General features: G+C 36.4%; 1 protein-coding gene across 2 annotated transcripts in view; it reads left to right on the top strand.

The window, feature by feature from the left end:
• Positions 1–20,873, top strand: part of SNX25 (sorting nexin 25) — a 247,905-nt gene that overhangs the window by 58,767 nt on the left and 168,265 nt on the right. For both annotated transcript variants that reach the window (XM_072624146.1, XM_072624147.1), the window contains exon 3: positions 17,058–17,274. In XM_072624146.1, the coding sequence (XP_072480247.1) occupies positions 17,058–17,274 (217 nt within the window). The remainder of the gene's footprint in view (positions 1–17,057; positions 17,275–20,873) is intronic.

Raw genomic sequence — 20,873 nt, forward strand, 5'->3', positions numbered from 1 at the left:
TCAGTTCCCTATATATTTTAGAAATGAGGCCTTTATCACAGATACTAATTGCAAAAATTCTTTCCCAGTTTTCTGCTTCCCTCCTAATCTTTGTTGCATTGGGTTTATTTGTACAAAAACTTTTCAATTTGATGTAATCAGATTTATCCATTTTGTACTTCATAATGTTCTCTGCCTCTTGTTTGGTCATAAATTTCTCCATAGGGTCACTATGCTTTACGAATATCACTTTGACAGATGTATGAAGTATGGCCTAGGAAGGGGTGAGACTTGAAATAAGAAGACCAATTAGGAGGCTGTTATAAGTATGTAGGCAGGAGGTGATGAGTTCTTAAGCTAGAGTGTTTTGGGATGTATGAGAAGAGAGAAAAGTATGGATAAGATTGGTGTTGTATAAATCGGATTGAAAATATTTGGTTGACCAGTAACTGGATATATCAGAGGAAGACCGATGAGTCAAGAATAAATCTCCCCTCTACAATACAAATAATGAAGAATAAACATTAAAAAAAAGATGAGATCTAAATTTTTAAAAGAAAAACTTTAACAAAGTAAAGTTTTGTGGTTTTTGTTGTTTTTATATGGTTGTAGCCAATGTGTTTGCTCTTCTAATTTTCCTTTTGAGAAAGCAAATATTGAGACATTATATCACTTCTCATGACTCATTCCATGTTTTTTCTGTAATCTTTATATTTATCATTTTAAATCTTACAATGATATTCCTTTACATTGATACAATCACAATCTGTTCTGCCATTATCTTGTCATTGGCTATCAAGATTGCTCTTAAATTCTTTTGTTACCATAAAGTAGGCAATGTTTTTCCACAAACAGGTCTTATTTGCCATTACTATTAGCTTTAGCATAGTCCATATAAAAGAAATTGATCATGTTTGTGGCCCTAAAAGTACATTATTTGAGTGTCCCCCCAAAAGATTTTTATTGCGTATATTTCTAATAGAATATGATAGCATGTCTTATTATTTGTCCTATAAATATCACGGACATTTCTGGATTAAAACAAATGCCATAAAACAAATAAAACGATGTGATAATATAGCTTGTCTATTTTACCAAGGTTTTGTCCAGGAGTAAATTTTTGCTGCTTAAAGCTTTTGGCCAGTTGATGAATGTAAGACAGTGTTTCAAAAATTGTTTGACCCTCCACTTGATTATTAAGAGTTTAAATACTGTTTCATCTAATTTTTTTTTTTTTGCCATTTATGTTTCCTGCTAAAAATGATTAGTTATCTTTTCATTATTCATTGGGGAATGGTTATCACTGTCATAGATTTGTATAATTTCCTTGTGGATTTCTGAATGTCAGATTTTTTTGTTCTGTTTATCATGGGGCATTTTTCCTCATCCGTTTCTTTTCTTTTTATTTTGCCTATTACTGTTTTTAATTGTGCATAATCCTTTTATTTTTCTATAATTGTTCCTTCATTTTGTTGCCAATGATTTCTCCTATTTTATAAATACAGATTTTGTCTTTCTACTATTGAGATAACTATTGCTAGTTGTGATTCTAATTTTTGTATGATTCAAATTTTTTTTAATGAATCTATCCAAACTGAAATTTATTTTCAGATATGGTGTGAAGTGTGAATATAAGCTCATTGCTTGTAATACTGTTCATTCCCCCACTCCATTTTAACTGAATAATGGTTCCTCTCCTGATCTGAGGCTTATCAAATATTAATGTCTCATATACATTTAGTTTTGAATTCTGTATTTTGTGCCATTGATCTATTTTTCTATTCTTAAAAATTACCATTTTATACTATATTTTCAAAACTAGAAAACTTTGAAATTGAATTGAAATTCCAGCATCATTGTTTCTCTTGATATTCTTGCCAATTTATTTTTCTTTTATTAAATTTTATTTTCAAATGAAAATCATTTTTCTTTCCCTCCCAGTCACCTTTCCCCACTATTGAGAAAGTAAGAAAAATAAAATTCCCGTTACAAACACGTGTGGTCAAGCAAAACTAATTCCTGCATTAACTATGTCCAAAAATTATAATTCTCTGTACTTTGAGTCTGTCGCCTCTCTGTTAGGAAATGAATATCATTTTTCACCATGAGTCCTCTGGGATTTTCTTTGGTCATTGTGTTGATCAGAGTTCCTGGTGATTTAAAGTTGTTTGTCTTTACAATATTACTGCCATTATGTAAATTGCCCTCCTGGTTCTGCTGACTACACTCTGCATCAGTTTGGACCGGTTTCCCTAGGTTTCTCTGAAGCGGTCCCCTTTATCATCATTTCTTACGGCACAATAGTATTTTATCACATTCATATACCATAATTTGTTCAACTGTTCTCCAAATGATGGATACCAACTCAGTTTTCAGTTCTTTGTCACCTCAAAAAGAGCTGCTATAAATATTTATATACAGTTTCCTTTCTTTGGTCTCCTTTGGATATAGACCTAATAGTAGCATCACTGGGTCAAAGGACAAGCACAGATAAATAACTTTTTGGTCACAGTACTGAATTGCTTTCCAAAATGTCTAGACCATTTCATAGCAATACCAAGGGTGCATTTAGTACACTTGTTTTTCCATGGCCCCTAAGAATTTGTAATTTTCTTCTGTCAGTTTTCCCAATCTAATGAGCATGAGGTGGAATATCAGAGTCTTTTTAATTTTCATTTCTCTAATTATTAGTGATTTAGAACATTTTTATATGACTATTGGGAACTTATATTTCATTCTTGGAAAACTACCTGTGCCTAATCTTTGACCATTTATCAATTGGGGAATGACTCCTATTCTTATAAATTTGACTCCTTTTTCTCTATATATTAGAAATGAGACACTCGTTGCAAAGATTTTTCCACTTACCTGCCTCTGATTTTAGCAGTGTTCATTTTGTTTGTCAAGAGAAGAAACTTTTAAATTTTATGCAGTTGAAATAGTTCATTTTGCCCTTTGTGATCCTTCTCCATTTCCATCTCTTTATCTCTGTTCCCCCATCCACAGACCTGATGAGTAATCTCTTCCTTCTTCCTCTTATTTATTTATGATGTTACCTTTTATGTTTGTTTTCTACCCATTTGGAGTTTATCTTGATATAGTGGGATATGTTGCTCTATATCTAGTTTCCACTGGATTGTGTAACAACAGCTTTTGTAAGATAATCAGTTCTTTCTTCAAGAGTAGGGATCCTTGGATTTATCAATCACTGCACCCATCAATTTTTCTCCTCATATACTTTCTTGTTCTCATTTTATAAAGCATGTTGGTTGAAACTATTATATCTACAAATTAATTTGGGAAATATTGACACTTGCACTATATTAAAGTCTTGTAATAATATAGAAGTATTATCTCTTTGATCTTTATTTCTGTTAAAACCATTTAGGTTTGTTTATAGAAGTCTCAAATATTGGAAATAGGTGAATGCTAAATATTTGATACTTCTTTTCATCACAACAGATGGCATTTCCTTTTATATAAATTTTCTTGGGGTTTTTGGGGAGGGTATAAAAATAAAGATATTTTATATTTCACTGTCAATCCTTATTTTTAAAAAATTCTTTTTTCATGCTATTATAGCATCAATAAACTTGAAATTTAATTGAAATTCCAGCATCATATATTGATATTCTTGCCAATTTATTTTTCTTTAATTAAATTTTATTTTCAAATGAAAATCATTTTTCTAAAGCTGTATTGAATATAAGTCACTCAGAGTGGGCAACAGTACTTTGTACCTCTTTTAAGTACTTCTAATGTTTCTCTATTCCATATAATCTCAGACCTTTACTGTACTTTCTAATAGATGCTTTTATTATATTCAGGAAAAATTCTTGTTTTCCTACCTCTTTTCATGTTCATTCATTTACTAGCAAATAGATGCTACATTTTTTTTAGTTTTCTTCACCTCTTTTGTTGTAATCATATGATTTGAAAAGCTGCCCAGTGTAGCAGAAAACATTGGACTTGAAGATGGGAAATCTGGGTTCAAATTCCACCTCTGGCAGCTCTGTGTGGGCAAAAGGGGGTTCCAAAGATTTGAGTCTGAATGTAGGCTCTGTTTTATATTGAACAATTCTGGGTATCTATCAGTAAAATGAGGGGGTTTAAGATGACCTCTAAACCCTTTTACAACTCTCAGTCCCATACCATTACTTGTACTGCCTTCCTTAGAGGTTGCTCTAAAGAGAGCAAGTTGCCAACCAGAAATGTAAGCTATTTTTTAAAATGTGATTTATTATGTTGATTTTTCCTTTTTTTTTTTTTTAACAAAAATATAAGGTTATCTTAATGTTATTTTGTGGTTGTTCTCCAGTTATGTTTGACTCTTCATGGCCCTATTTTGTAGTAGAAAAGGGTGTTGGGTTTCTTGGCAAAGAGCCATTTCCTTCTCTAGCTCATCTGACATTTGAGGAAGTCAGGCAAACAGGATTAAGTGACTTGCCCAGAGTCACATAGCTAGTAAGTGTCAGGCCCGATTTGGACTCCCAAAGATGAGTCTTCCTAACTCCAGGCCTGGCACTCTATCCATTGTGCCTCCTGACTGCCCCATATTTATATTTTACCTCCCTGGTATTATTCTAATGTGCTCAGATTTTGTGATCTATCGCTCGAATGTTAGGATCATAGACTCATAAGCTCAAAGACTGGAAGGTACTTTGGGGCAGCCTAGTCCATACTTCTTGTTTTATAGATGAGGGCCAGAGAGTTAAATGACCTATCTAAAGTCATATAGGTCATAAGAAGCAGAGCCAGAATTTGAAGTCAAGTCCTCTGTGGAACCAGTTGTCTTTCTCCTATGCTAGTATATTTGCAAACATTTAATTTTTTTGTTTCTCTATTCATTAATGAGATGGACTTGTAATTTTCATTTTTTGTGTCATCTTTGCCTAAACTTGGGATAAAAAATCATACAAAAAAGGAATTAGAGAGCACATCATCTTTAGAAATAGTTTTTATAATAAAGAAATTACTTGTTCTTTAAAGCGGGAAAAATTACCTGTGAGTCTGGTCCTAGTATATTGTTATGGAGCTGCTAATTAATAGCTTATCTGAGATTATTCTATTTAGCTTCTCATTTTCCCTTTTTTTGTTCAGTTTAGGTATTTCTATTTTTATAAATGCCATTTTTTACTTTCTCATGTTTGTTAACATGTACTAAGTACAGTTCATGATCATTAAAATTTTTTTCTCCATTTGTTTCAGGTCTCTTTAGAGATTTCATGTCTCTCCTTTCTGATTTATAAGTTTGATAATTTCAGTTTTCATTCTTTTTTATTAAACTTACTAATTTCTTATTAATTTTATTAATCTTTTAATATTAGCAATCTTATTGATAATTTTTATTCTTTTTTTGTATTATTCTGCCTTATTACTCATTTCTTATAATACTTTCTTTCACCATATTGCTTTATTCCTTTTGCAGATTCAATTTTATTTGCTTTCTATTTTTCTCTTATTAATATAAGCATTCAAAGACTGTTTTTGCCTCTGAGTAGCACCATGACTTCATTATGTAGACTTTTATTTGCATTTGTGCTGTCCAGTGTCGAAGTTTTTTTTCTATTCTTTTGGTTATTTCTTCTTTAACTCAGACCTTCTTTTATAATTTTTAAAAATTTCATGTAGACATGCAATTTTTAATTTTATTAACATTTGCCAATACAGTAACTTACTTTATTGTTATTTCTAGAAATGTAATATAGGATAATTCTAACATTGTGAATTTCTTGGTGACTAAAAACATGATAAATTTGCATGACCTTCCTTTGCACTTAAAATATATTCCTTGATTTTTTTCCCACTAAATGCTGTCTTATATGGCCATCAAAAGACTGTTCAAAACACTGTTTAAATTTGTACCTTCTTTGTTATTTGTATTTTTATTATATACCAATAGTAGTGTTATAATCTTTTATTATTGTCTAGTCATTTATGGACAAATATTAACTTTGTCTTCATAAAGTTAATTGCTGTGTTATTGGATACATGCATATTCAAAATCGAGACAATTTTGTTATCTATCATGACTTTAAACATGATATAATTACTTGTTTATCTCTTTTCATGCTTCATGGTTTGAATTCAGCTTTGGAATTGCATTTGGGATGGCATTTTCTGAGTTATTTCTATCATGATAAATTGAATCCAGCTACTTCAATTGAAATCTGCCTACCTCTTTTCTTGCTAGATTTCCTATATACAATATATTGTTAAATTCTGGTTTTTGACCCTTTACGTTGTAATTAATATACAAAGTATTGAAATATTCATAACTTTTCCCCCTTTCCTTTTATGGACAAAGTGAATCCATTTAATTTAGGTTTATAGTTACCTATATTTGACTTTCCCCCACTACCCATCTGTAAAATAGTCATGTTTTTGGTCAGAATTTTTTTCAAAATTTGTCAAATTTTCCTACTTTAATATTTTAATAATGTAATCAAAATGGCAGGTAGGACCCCTCCAGGTTGCACTCCCATCTCACACTCCCAGTTTGGGTTCCTAGAGAATAACTACACCCAGGTTACAGACACTGTGAATCTATACTCCTAAAATTCCAGCTAAGGAGCCCTCATGATGGGAACCTAGTAGTAAACACAGTTAGCTAAAAGTAGCCTGTCTTTGAGATAAATGTTCTGCTTGCATAGAGAGCATTTTTTTTAACATAATTGTTTTTTGCTTTTCTCCTTCCAGATTATCTTTTACTTCTATGTACTTGTATTGCCAAACAGTTGTTCTTTTTTTTTTGCTTCTGTAGAAAGACTTACCACAATGGATTCATATCTTTGTATTCTGTCATTAATTTTTGCTGTGCATGTCAAAAAATTCAGCTCTGATGACTCTTATTTCTCACTTGAACAAATCAAGAACATCCTGCTGTGGTTTCTCATTGTCTTGGAATTTCATAGTGTTTTCTGTCTCATCATGTGTTACACTTCCTTTGTCTTACAGTATGTTCTCAGAGATGTTTGGATTAATTGGGATGTCCTGGAGGCCATCTCTTCTGTTTTATAATCTGCTTTATAAATGAGACATTTTTTGCTTCTGAGATATTTAGTAATTCAGTCTTTTCACCCTTATTTCTCTTTCTGACTCCTTCCTCTTTATTTGCAGATCACTCCTGAACCTCAAAGCTCTCTCAGCTTCCTCCTGTGTTAGAGAATTCACTTTTCACTGGCCTCAGTTCTTGCCCTAAGTGACTTCTTGGAGGACAGAATTAGTCCCAGGCAGATGCCAGTCTTCTTTCCTTCGGATATGGGGCAGCCCTATACCAAATGGGCACCTCTGCCTTTGTTCCCTCTGTTGTTTAGTCCTCTGGCTACTGTGTAATGTGCTACCACCCAAGCTTTTCCTTCTCTGCACTGGAGGAAGGGCAATGAAAGTATTGAGTTTTGTTGCTTGTTGCCACACAGTGGTAGGGATGAAGGTCGGGTAGGGTTTCTGTCAAAATCTAGAGCAACCGCAAAGAGAGTATTGAGTTTATTCTGGGACACAAGCCTAAGCTTAGGTTGTGCTCTCCTACCATGTCAAGAGGACTGGTGGGGAAGGGGCTATTCAATGAAGGGATTAGGGTTTAGGATTCTACCTTGTCTAATGTTAATAAACAGACTTCTCAGTGCCTTGGTCTGTGGAAATAGATGCAGTTATTTTACTCCTTGTGCATAATTTTTATTTGGCAGAATTTTAAGAGTTTGAGAGAAATGATTATTTCTCTATTATATTAATAACCAATTATTGAATTAGACCTAAGTTTTCCCTCCTTCCTCATTCAGAAATCAACCCCTGTAGACAAGCCTTTGAAGTACAGGGATGATAATGAGATGAAATCTTGCGCAAAACTTAGATCTGATCAAAAGGTAGAGAAATTCTAGTTTAAGTGAAATGGTAGATCAAAGCCCATTGGGTTTTAGTCAGGTCTGGGTACATGTGGATTCCCCCTTTTGTCTAGACTGCCTTAGACAGAGTGGTATGTATATAGATAAGTCTGTGACTAACACTGAGTGATCAGATTCAAGTCTTCCAGATGCTCATTAGAATAAGCCCATCTCTCTCATTATAATATTCATTCTCTCATTACCTGTTAACCAATCAGAGTTTCCCACCTTCAGGAACACCCACTTTTCCAAAGGCATATAAACATTGAGGGAGTTCCATGAGGGGTCTTTAGCATGGAAGAGTGTCACTGACCCCTTTTATTAATTATCTGCTAGCAATAATTAATAAAATGATTAATTACCAAGGAAAGGTGTCCCTCAAATTCTTTTATGTCACAACCTCCCTACCTTCGGGTTTCATGATGGTGGGTGATTGCTGGCATTTATGGGCAAGACCTCCTTCCTTTTCCAATTGCATTTCATCTTGCTGATTTCCCTCTGCATCTAAAAGTATATATCATCAGAAGAGCAAATGCCAAGGGAAAAGGATCCCAGACACTGTAAAAATCTCTATCCACAAGGACAGAAATTCATTGAGATCTGCATATGAATAGTAGAGTTTGGCTGGTATTTGCTTTTTCAGAGAGCAGATGTGAGATGTGAGTGTTTTCCAAAGAAGAAAGTGATTCAGCATTTCATACTGGGGTACTTGTGGTTATGCCCTGGATGACCTCTCAGTATCTCTGGGAGCAAGGCAGGAGAACATAGGCTTGCTTGAGTGGCAGCATCACTTGGGTGTCTACCAATAGCCGGTTATTATGTCTTTAGAAGAAAGGTCCATTGCTGCAATTGGATGACAAGTGGTCCCTTTATTTTAGGTTCTACTTTGCATTGTGTATGTATGATCATATGTATTTCATTTAACAAAGAAAGGACTATAAAATCATTTGGGATTATGAAATTCTATTGCAGTCTCCAAGTAGTGACCCAGGAGGAGTTAAATTTTTATTTTAAATTGCTTATTCACAAATGTGTTTGTGTTTCTGGGCATATTTACATAATGCATCTTCAGAATCAAGACTGCTTTCTGTTTTATATTGCCCCTATTCAGAGTGTGAATTGCTTTGAGGGGGAAGGGAGGATGTTGACAAGATAATGATTACTATTGAATACAAGTATTGTTAGGAGACTGCTATATGCCAGACAGAGATAGAAAGATAGAATGAAATTGTATTAATAAGATACAACATATAAGCAGGTACTTGTGTGTGTAATAAATTGAGAAGGCCTTACATCAAAATAATTTAGGGATTCAGGAAAGGCAGACCCCCTTAACACATGAGCTGAGCTTTGAAGGAAATTAGGGGATTTTAAGAGGTAGACTTAAGGAGGGAGTTCATTCCAGGCACAGGGGCAGTGTCTGTGCAGAGTCAGAGAGGTCAGAGATGGAGTGCCCATTCTGGAAACAATTAAGGGAGGCTATTTAAACTGAAATGGAGAATGCATGAAGGGGAATAATGCGCAGTGAGCCTGGAAAGGTAGGCAGAAGCAGATTGAAAAGGACTTTTAATGGCGAAAAGGGAATTATCATAGAGATAATAGGAAACCACTAAACATTTTCTGAGCAAGGGAGTGGCATGGTAATGCCTACTTTAGGAAGATGATTTTGATAGATGTTGGGAGGATGAATTTGAAAGGAGACATGCTGGGATATGAAGGCTAAATCTAGGATGCAGTCTAGAGATTGAGTAAGGGGTCAGTGGGACAAGTAGTATTTAAAAGGAATGGCTCCTGGTATTGAGAGTGGTTGTACTTAGGCATGGGCAGCTGGCAGGTGGCACTGCAGTGGATAAGAATACCAGGCCTGGAGTCAGGAAGACTCATCTTCCTGAGTTCAAATCTACACTAGCTGTGTAACGTTGGGCAGGTCACTTAACCCTGTTTGCTTCAGTTTCCTCATCTGTAAAAATGAGTTCAGAAGGAAATGGCTAACCACTCTAGTATCTTTGCAACTCAAACTACTATTAACGCATCTTCTATGTCCAAGGCCCTGAACTTGATGTTGGGGATATGCAAATAAAAGTCCTTGCTTTTAGCAAGGAGTTTTTATTTTGAATTCATGGGGATGTAGATATCTGGGTTTGGACTCAGAGGGAAAAAAATTCAAATTCTAGCCGTGTGCCCCAGGCCCAGATATTTAATCATCTTTAGTCTTTATTTCCTCATCTGTAAAATAATAGAGTTGGTAAATGGTTTCTAAGGTTCCTTCCAGCTCTAAACCTGGAATCCTATGTACAGAACTGCATATCTAAGACATTGGTATAGATGATATCCTGTAGAGAAAACCTTTTTTTTTTTTAAACATTAACATTGGCTTGGAACCCTACTCAGCCATGCTCTAAGTATTGTGTTTTATATTTTTTGAGCTCAAAGAGACTATTCGTTGGGATCATTTAATGCCAGGCCCAAGCCCTCATTCTAAAGATAAGGAAAGATCTTCATACCAGAGAGATTATCTCTTGATTAAGGACATATGATCACTCAAGCTAGGGTAAAGATTGCCAGTACAATTCTATTTCCGTAAGAGACCAAAATGTCTGCAATTATATTTTTAGAGGAGTGTTTTGTTTTCACATATCAAGCATTTACAATGTATTCCTACTTTGTGAGAGGTCTCTTGTAGTAAAGCAAAACAGTTAAGTAAAACTAAAATTATCTGAAAATCAACTGAAAGTATATATTACATCTGTAGCATCCATCCCTTCCATCTTGCCATGGCAAAACAAAGCAAAAATCTTTTTTTTCCCTTCTATCTCCTGCCCTGTTGGGAAAAAAGGAAAAAAAATAAATTTCTTGCATAGTCAAGCAAAAGCAAATCCCCTCAATGGCCATATAAATACACACAAATATATATATATGTATATATATATAGATGTATACATATTTCTCTATTTAAATTCTATATCCTAGATTCATTACTTCTATGTAATGGATAGCTGGTTTTATCATCTTAGAGAGAAAGGAAGAGAGCAAGATAGAGACAGATAGATAGAAAGATGCTTCCATTTTCAAAATAGTTTTGAGGATTATTTGATTTCCTCCTTGTTATAAATGCTACTGGATGATAATTGTTTTAGTTTAATAGCAAGTGGGATCATGACATGTAGACCTTAAATAGAATCTTTGGAGAATAAGAAGCTGAACTCAACTGAGCAAATCTCATTATGTCTGTGTAAAGAGATCATATAAGCTTTAAAATTTATATTCCCATCCATCTGTCCCATGGGAGAGGAAAAAGATTTCTTTTGTTTGACCCTTAGAAGGCAAAACCAGGGCTCAGTGAGGGGCTCAATGAGTAGAAGTTATAGACTGTCAGATTTGGAGTTTGTTCTATGAAAAATTTCCTGATAATAGGAGCTGTCCCAATGTGATATGCTATCCATGAAGTAATAAGGTTCCACTAGGGGGTTAGGCTGAGCATGGTCATTCCCATTTCTGTTCAGGTTGTACTTGGTGTCCCTTGACATCACTTCCAACTCTGAGATGCTAGGGTTTTATGAAAGGACCTATGACCTGATGACTGACCATTCAGAGTTTCTTACACACATAACATAAATGTTTCACTAATATTAAGATATGTACAAAGGTACCCTGCATGTCTTGAAGCAGTTTGCACGTAGCGTCTCAATTACCCACATGATATATTTGTCTAATTTGGAGAGGAGGCAACTATCACTGCTCATTGAAATCCGGGTACCCAGACTCGGTTCCCCATTTGTGTGGTTTTATCAGGTAAAGGTGTCTTTTAGGAAAGGTTTCTAAGAAGCCACTTTCCATGACTTTTCTAGAATCTGTGTGTTTACAAATAGTTCAAATATTTGCTTGAACATATCATTAATATCTGGACATGCTCTCAAATCTTTCATTTGAAAGATTTGACTATGGAATAGGGACAGTTCTGGACCTGTAATTTCATTGGCATAGGGAACTCTACTAATGTAGATCAGTTCCTTCTCAGAGAGCTGCCTGGGGGCACTGAGAGGTTTGCTGCCTTGTCCAGGTAAATATAGGCAGAATTTGTCAGATTTAGGATTTGAACTCAAGCCTTCCTGGCTCTCTATCCAGTATGAAGCTGTTTAGTAGTTCTAGGGGCAGCTAGGTGGTGCAGTGGATAGAGCACCAGTGCAGGAGTCAGAAGGCCCTGAGTTCAAATCTCACCTCAGATACTTGACACTCACTAGCTGTGTGACCTTGGGCAAGTCACTTAACCCCAACTGCCTCATCCAGTAATCCTGAAGAATATCTGGTCACTGGATTCAGATGGCTCTGGAGGAGAAGTGAGGCTGGTGACGTGCACAGCCCTCCCTCCCTCAAAACAAAGTCAAGTGCAAGTTATGTCATTATTTCTCTGATGGCATGGTCTTCTTCGGTAACGAAGGACAAACACCGTTCAGTGGTTTTAGTCATGTCTAACTCTTTGTGACTTATTTTGGTTTTCGTTTTTTTGTTTTTGGGGGTTTTTTTTTGCAAAGATACTGGAGTGATTTGCCATTTCCTTCTCTAGCTCATTTGGCAGATGAGGAAACTGAGACAAACAGGGTTAATTAAGTTACCCAGGCTCACACAGCTAGTAAGTAACTAAGGCAATATCTGAACTCAGGAAGATGAGTCTTCATGACTCCAGGGCCAGTACTCTATCCACTACACCACCTAGCTGCCCCTATCCAGTATACCACAATGATTAATTAAACTAAATATATCTTTGTGTCAGAATATAGGATCAAGGCAGGACCCAGCCATGTTTCCTCGAATTGTTATGAAGAGCAAATCAGATATGTATGTAAAGTATTTTTAAAAAAGAAACTGCTGTAACATTGCTGAATTTGTATTGCAATTATCAGTTAATAAGTTGAAGAATTAAATTTAAGAATTAAATTGAACTGATTAAACCTTTAGACAGATTAAAATAAATGTACTGGCTAGGAACATAAGACCATAGATTTAGATCCACAAGGGATAATCTTGTGTGCTTTGTCTCACTTTTTGTATGCTCTTGTTTTCTCTGTCCTGTGCCCATCCCCAACCCCCAGTAGAATAGGTTAGCTCCTTGAGGCCAAGAACTATTTCATTTTTAGTAGTGTTTTTAGCACCCAGTCCCATGACTTACATATAGTAGGTATTTTTTAAAATGTTTGAGTCAAATTGAATTCTCATATCTCCTTCATTTTATAGATGTGGAGACTGAGGTCCAGTGGGCTGGAGAGTTTCTCAAGGTCACATTTGGTTATGAATTCTCTTTGTGTGTTTAACTTGCTGGTTATCAGAAAGAGATGCAGACACTGGGAAGAAAGCTCTATTTTAAAATATAACATAATTCAATTTTATCAAAACCATATGAAGAATAGTTTAAGGTGCCATAAATCCTACAGCAGTCTAACCACATCCATATCTGCATTCTACACATTTGAAGAATATCTTATTATTTATGTTTGGAGTACTTTTCCTTACTGTGCTTATCTAAAAAGAATACAGGAAGAAAAACCCATTCCTATGGCTTCCTATCCCTCTTACATGTCTGCATCTATAATCCTTTCAGCTTTTATCCAGCTTGCACATTCAGGGTTTGGCAACCCTATGTATAATTTAGACAGCTTAAATGTTCCATTCACATTGGGGTCTATATGTAAGCCATGATGAATCTATTGAATTAAATTCAAGGAACATGTTTTAAGTATCTACACTGCTAAGGACTGAGGATGAGTAATGAGTGCTGTACTCTTTTTACTTTTTATTTTTCCCTTCCCCTCCACCCTAAAGAAAGCTACATGGTTATACATATATATATACATATACTTACGTAAGAGTGTGCTATACTTATTTCCACTGGTCATGTCTTTCTCTGAAGATAGACAGTATATTCCTTCATAATTCCAAGTCTCCTCATGTTTTTCTAAATCAACCAGCTCATCATTTCCTACATCACAACAGTATTACAACCTAATCCCATCATACTATTTGAGAGATTGTCTATGAAAGCTTTTCCCCAAATTTTCTGCATTCCTTCTATTCTTGGCTACATTGGTTTTATTTATACAAGAAAATTTTAATTTAATATAATCAGAATTATCCATTTTATACTTCAACAATGCTCTCACTTTATCATATAGTTTAAGGTCTGATACTCCTGAATCTGCTTCCTTTATATCTTTTTCCTCTGTTATTTTTGAAATTCCTGACTTTTTTCTGTCAAATGAACTTTTTTAACTCAGTGAAATACTTCTTAAGTAATTTAATTGGGATGACATTGAATAGTTAGGTAAAATTGTCATTTTAAACCTTATATTGGCTTCACCTACCCTATGAACAATAAATATTACTTCAATTATTTAGATCTGAGTTTATTTGTATAAAAAGTGTTTTATATGTTCCTATGGCTCCTGTGTCTATTTTGGCAGATATAGTCTCAAGTATTTTATACTGTCTGTTTATTTTATTTTATTTTTGGAGGGGGAAGGCAAGGCAATTGAGGTTAAGTGACTTGCCCACAGTTACACAGCTAGTAAGTGTCAGGTATCTGAGGTCAGATTTGAACTTCTGACTCCAGGGCTGGTTCTCTGTTCACTGTGCCGCCTAACTGCCCCTATTTGTTTTAAATAGTCTAAAATAATATTGAATAACATTGCTGACCCATAGTGTTGTTTCCCTACTTTTCTCTTTTGACTAAATCTATTTTAACTTTACTTTGTCTGAGATAATGATTACTATCCCTGCTTTATCCAGGAGGCTAAGACTAAGGTGAGAGGCTTGTCCAGTTTACCAGAATTTAGAACTAACAGCATCTGTTAAAGGCTAGAGAATGAAAATGCAGAAAGTCCAAAAGAAAGAACTCTGTCTGAAGTGAGGCTGCTTTCCTGGGTGTGTGAGGCAGGGGTGATGGTTTCTGAAAACCAATTTGATCCTTCTGAACAAGGACCTTCCCTTCCTCTTTCCCCCACTCCCTACCAGTAACCTCTCTCTGTCCCCCAGCTTACATTGGACCCTGTTCAGGCTCTGTCCCTTGGCCAGGCAAGAAGGGAATCTCACAGCTGTCTCATTAGTTCCTCTTTTGGTACTCGCAGAGCAGAGGGCTTCAGTGGCCAGGCTCTGCTTGATGTTGGGCTTAGAAAATCCCTGATTCCATTTTGCAGTGTGAGCTCTGCAAAGGTACAGCTGGGGCAGGCAGACACCAACGGACACAGAATTCTGAATCACAAAGTTTTATTCATCACAAAGTTTCCTTTTTCAGTGACTTCATTCAGTCCATGGTGTCTCATAACTCTTGAGGCTAGAATAATGAGCCGGATGACTTGTCTTGTGCCTTGATGTATTCCTGAGCCCTGACAGGATGATATGCTCCAACATTCAGTCTTGAATTTCACCCTTCCATTCACTTCTCTGATTTGCTCACCCATAGCCTCTTGGGTCAGCTATCGATAGAGCTGGTAGCCTTCAGGCACCGGGTTGTCAATGCCCCTTCTTCTATCTTTGTATAGCTTCTCTGACTGCCTTCAAATCCCACATAAAATCCTACCTTCTGCAGGAAGCCTTTCTTGATCTCCCTGAATTCTAATGCCATTTCTTGGTTGATTACATTCAATTTAACCTGTGTATATCTTGTTTGTATATGGTTATTTTCATGTTATCTCCCCCTCTAGACGGTAAGTTCCTTGAGAGCAAGAACTGTCTTTTGCCTTTCTTTTTGTCTCCAGCACTTAGCGTAGTGCCTAGCACATGGAAGGTCCTTCATAAATGTTTGTTAATTGACACTCTAGCAGAGAAGCTGATGTGAAACTGTGAGAAAGATAACAGGAAATGGGAATCTGTTCAGTATTAGAGAAAGTGAGAAGGAGGGAATCCTCCGTGACATCCTGAGACCGTGGTCTACACCAACCATTTGAGTTCCCGCTCTCATGCTCCACAGGTTTTATTTTGGATTTGTCTTATTTTAACTACAGTGGGAAGAAGCTAGAATGTTAGTGATTCTCCTGGTATGTGCCCCATAAACACCACTAGTCCAGAGCAATGAACTCGTTAGGCAAGTCATGGAATGTTGTAGCTGAGAGGGATTGCTGTGGAGCGTTATGTTAGATGCTAGAGAACACATAACACTATAGTGAGCTTGGTCCTTTAGTATGGGCTCATCATACTGCCTCACACATTTAAACTCACTAGCTATGTGATCCCGGTCAAATCACTTAGCCTCTATTTGCCTCAGTTTCTTCATCTGTAAAATAGGCATAATAACAGCACCTAGCTCTCAGTGTTCTTGTGAGGATCAAATGAGATAATGTGCTATAAAGCACTTAGCACAGTGTCAGGTACATAGTAGGACCATATAAATGCTAGCAATTTATTATTATCATATTGTATATAATTCTATACAAATATGTTTATGTTATATGGATATTATATATATATCATTATTATAAGTAATAATAAGTCTTATTCAGTTGAAAGAGTGCAGGGTTTAGAATCAGATACTTGGATTCATATCTCAACTCTGCTGCTTGCTAACTACATGACCTTGGGCAAATCACTTAATTTCTCTGGGCCTCAAGTTTCCTCATTTGTAAAATAAGAGGATTGGACAAGATGACCTCAAAGATCCCTTCCAGCAATAAATCTGTGATCCTGTAGTCCTATAATGCAAACCCTTCATTTCAGAGACAGAGAAACTGAGGCCCAGAGAGGCAGACACTTATCTAAGATAACATGTAATGAGTCAGATGTCTTGAGTCCCATTGCACCATCAAGCTTTCCTAAGCTCTCTTATTCTGAAAGACCAACTTGAGTTTTTCCTCCAGTGTGATTTCAAGACCAGGAATTCTTAACCTGGGGTCTATAAAATTTTAAAAAATATTTTTTAAATGTTTTGATAACTATATCTCCATATAATGTTTCTTTTGTAATCTTATGGATTTTATTTCATGCTTTAAAAAAATATATTCTGAGAAGGGGCCCATAGGCTTCCCCAGACTGCCTAAGGGGTCTGGTACACAGAAGATGAAGGATCATTGCATTAGACTAGATCTGTGTGTTGTAAGCAGCAGCCACTCTACAGGATGTGATGAGAGACCTCTCGAAATGGTCATTGTGCTTCTGCATTGCCAGTTTTCACCATCCAAGTTTCATTTATTGTTTTGTTTTTTCCTTTGGTAGTGTTCGACTACAGTTATAGGGATTACATTCTGTCCTGGTATGGGAACCTCAGCAGAGATGAAGGGCAGCTGTACCACCTGCTCTCGGAAGATTTCTGGGAAGTCGCCAAACAGCTGCGTCACAGACTGAGTCATGTGGATGTGGTGAAAGTTGTATGTAGTGATGTTGTCAAGACTTTGCTCACCCATTTCTGTGACCTCAAAGCTGCTCATGCCAGGTAATACCTTTGAGCTGGAAAAAAAATACCCAGGGATTTTATTTTCCATTTCTTCTGGTTGGATTGGGAATCAGAGTTCAGACAGGTCACAGTGTCTCTCTTTTATGCTTGGGTTCAGCATAAGAATGCATATTGGTCTGGGGGTGGTCATCCAGTTGTATGGGTATATTTTGTTTCTAATTTTATGACAGTTTCCAAATCAGTTTTTAAGGAATTGGTTTTCCATAGCAGATACTTTTCACATGAAAGTATTCTCAGCATCATAGTTACTTATCATGAGAAAAATCAGTTTTTACAACTAGCTTGAGCATCTTTGAACACTTTGTGATTTTTAGTTAAATATAGTTTGTGTTTCTTCTTATAGAATGCTGTATTAAGAACTGCTTAGCATTATAACACCTTGAAAACTGATTTAGAGAAACTGTGTGTGATATTTAGAGATGGCATTTAAATGTGAGAACGTAAAAAAGACACCAAGAGCTACTGTTTGGGCACATAGTAAAAAAATGAGTCCTTTGCTAGTGTAACTGAGAGAGCTTCCTTGGGTGAGTTTATGTCTCCATAAATGAATGTACATTTTGAAGAAAGGAGCTCAAGCTATTATACTTACTATTGAGAGAAATGATTATTTCTTATAGTAATAACTAATTATTGAAATAATGCTTTTCCCTTTTTCTCCTTCCTTATCTAGAAATCATCCAGAGTAGGAAATCTTGCTCAAAGACTTACCTAAGCTAATATCTAATGAATGATAGTAAGAAAAACTATGAATTTAGGTCAGGGGTGGGGAACCTGCGGCTTCAGGGGCATGTGTGGCTCTCTAAGTCTTCAAATGTGGCCCTTTGATTGAATCCAAACTTCACAGAACACATCCCATAATAAAAGGATTTATTCTGTAAAACTTGAACTCAGTCAAAAGGCTGCCCCAAGGACCTAGAAGGCCACATGTGGCCTTGAGGCTGCAGGTTCCCCACCCCTGGTTTAGGCGACTGGGTGGATTTCTGCTCATTGTGTTTACTCAGACTCGTCTGGGAAAATATGGATTCTTCCTTTTGTCAGATGAATGATATGGAAGTTGATAAATCTCTTTGATGAAGATTTGGATGCTCAGTGTCACATACCCCAAGACTCTCATTGGACTATAGCCCAGCCCATCATTGTAATAATTCATTTTTCTCTTTAATTGTTAACCAGTTAGAGTTGACTGCCACCCTCAGTAACACCCACTTTTCCAAGAGCGGATGAGTTGTAAACCCAGCACCATGAGGGTCTTTGGTATTCAGGAGTGCCACTGATCTCTTTTATTAAAATGCTAGCATTATGTGTAAAATGACTAATTAACCAGAAACCATGTCTCTCAAACATTTTAAACATCACACTATGGAGTTCATTCTTTCTCGGGTCTACTGCCAATGTTTTCTGGGTGTCAGAGTCTTGTGGCCTTTTGCTGCAAAATTCTGTTGCTACCTGTTACACAGGTACGCTAGAGAGAGAGGAAAGATTCAGAAGATATTGCCGAGGAACAACACAGTTTGTGACATAGTCATCAACGCTCAACCCTTCAGTGTTCTTTGTGCCTAAGACCCAGGGCATCTTGGTCCAATATTTAAAACTCCATCTAGGGGATGCACCAAACCAGGCATACACCATTAGTCATCCAAGAAATGTAGGTGTCTGATTGTAAAGAAGTCTCACCTAAATGTCTCTTATTTTCCCTTCTTTTTTGGAAAACCAGCTTCAAATGGAGTGGTATAATGGGGCATTCTAGAACACCAGGCCAGAATGTCTCTTTCTACCTGTCTACTTTTATGAGCTACCTATATTTAGCCATCTCTGGTGCAGGACAGAGATTGGTGCTTACAGCCGGGCTATTAATACGATTGCTTGCTCCCCTCCACAGTTCAGCTGTCCTGGCTTCCTTTTAATTTAACAAACATTCATTAAACACCTACCACTTGCCGAGTACTGGCCTAGATATTGGGGAAGATACCAAGTTTCCATAGGCAACATTATTCATAATGGAATTAGTAGGGGGTTCATTCCGCAGGGACTGATAACTGTCGTGCAAAACAATATATAAAAGCAGCAGGAATGTGAAAAGCAGTGCTTTGTATGATGCAAAGGGAAAAAGTTGTTGATTTAGAGGTTTCAGGAAAGGTTTCATGGAGGAGAGAAGATAGCGTCTAAGTTTTAAAGAATGAATGGAAATTTAGTAGGCAAAAAAGGGTGACAGGTTGGTAATTTGGTGAAATGTAAAGTTATGGATTTGTAGTCAGTACTATTCAAATTCTGTTTCTGCTATTATGTTACTTGTGACTTGGACAAGTCATGAAAATTTTTAGGGCCTTAATTTCTTCATTTATAAAATAAGGTTCAGGGATAGAAGACGATACAGTGGAAAGGGCAATGATTGGAGTCACGGGTCTTGAGTTCAAATTCTATCTTTGCTACTTATTACCTGTGTGACCTCAGGGAAGTTACTTAATCTCTCTGGGCCTCAGTTTCCTCTACTGTGAAATTAGGAGTACTGGACAGGGTGATCTCTAAGGTTCCTTCTGATTTTAGACCTACGATCTTGTAATCTTTGAGTCTATAACTAGATGATTTCTGGCATTCTTTCCAGTTTTAAATCTTTGCTACAACATAGGGATCTGTGTATATATTACTTACACGTTTAATGCTCTTTCCTCATTAACAACCCTTTGAGGTAGTATGTTACTTATTCCATTTTACAGATGAAGAACCCAAGGCTCCGTGAGTTAAATGAATTTCTCATCATCACATTGGAAGTTAAACAGAATTTGAACCCATGTCCCTTGAGAGCTCCAGGCCTAGAGTCAGGAAGATTCCTCTTTCTTAGTTCATTTCTGGCTGAGACACTTAGTAGCTGTGTGACCCTGGGCAAGTCATTTAACCCCATTTGCCTCAATTTCCCCATCTGTAAAATGAGCTGGAGAAGGAAATGGCAAACCACTCCAGCATCTTTGCCAAGAAAACCCCAAAAGGGGTCATGAAAAATGACTGAACAAAACAACTCCTGTCTCCAAATCCATTGCTCTTTTTAAACTACCCCATACTGCTCTGAGAGGCCAAAGCTTTTAAATTTTGAAAAATTCAATGGAAACCAATCCCGAATTTATAAACTTTTGCAGCATGTGTACAACTAACCAACAACCTCACTAGAATTTAGAGAGTGCAGACAGTTTCAATATGTCTGAAGTAATTTGGTAAATGTTTTGCATTATCTCTTACTACATGATTACTTTTTTATTAATGAATCTGGCAAAAAATTCAACACAATTTTTCTTTACTTCTGTTTTCCATGTACTTTCAGTTGGTGAAGCGACTTTCAATTTGCTGTACTGCCAAGAAGTTTTATAAGCTTCTATAGGGCGCAGTGTCTAGTGTACTGCCTGATGCATAGTATGTGACCTGAATAAATGTTCACTGTTGGCTCAATTGGCTTTCCGCAGGGCTGGTTTTCAGGTGTTCCAGGTACAGAGGGGGCCGTGGAAATCCTCTCAGTGGTGTTTGCTCACCCACTCCCTCTCAGAAGCATCCCACGCACATGAGTCAGAGAATGTTAGCTCTGGAGAGAA

The sequence above is a fragment of the Notamacropus eugenii genome, chromosome 7 (assembly GCF_028372415.1).
Source record: "Notamacropus eugenii isolate mMacEug1 chromosome 7, mMacEug1.pri_v2, whole genome shotgun sequence".
NCBI classification, from domain to species: Eukaryota; Metazoa; Chordata; class Mammalia; order Diprotodontia; family Macropodidae; genus Notamacropus; species Notamacropus eugenii.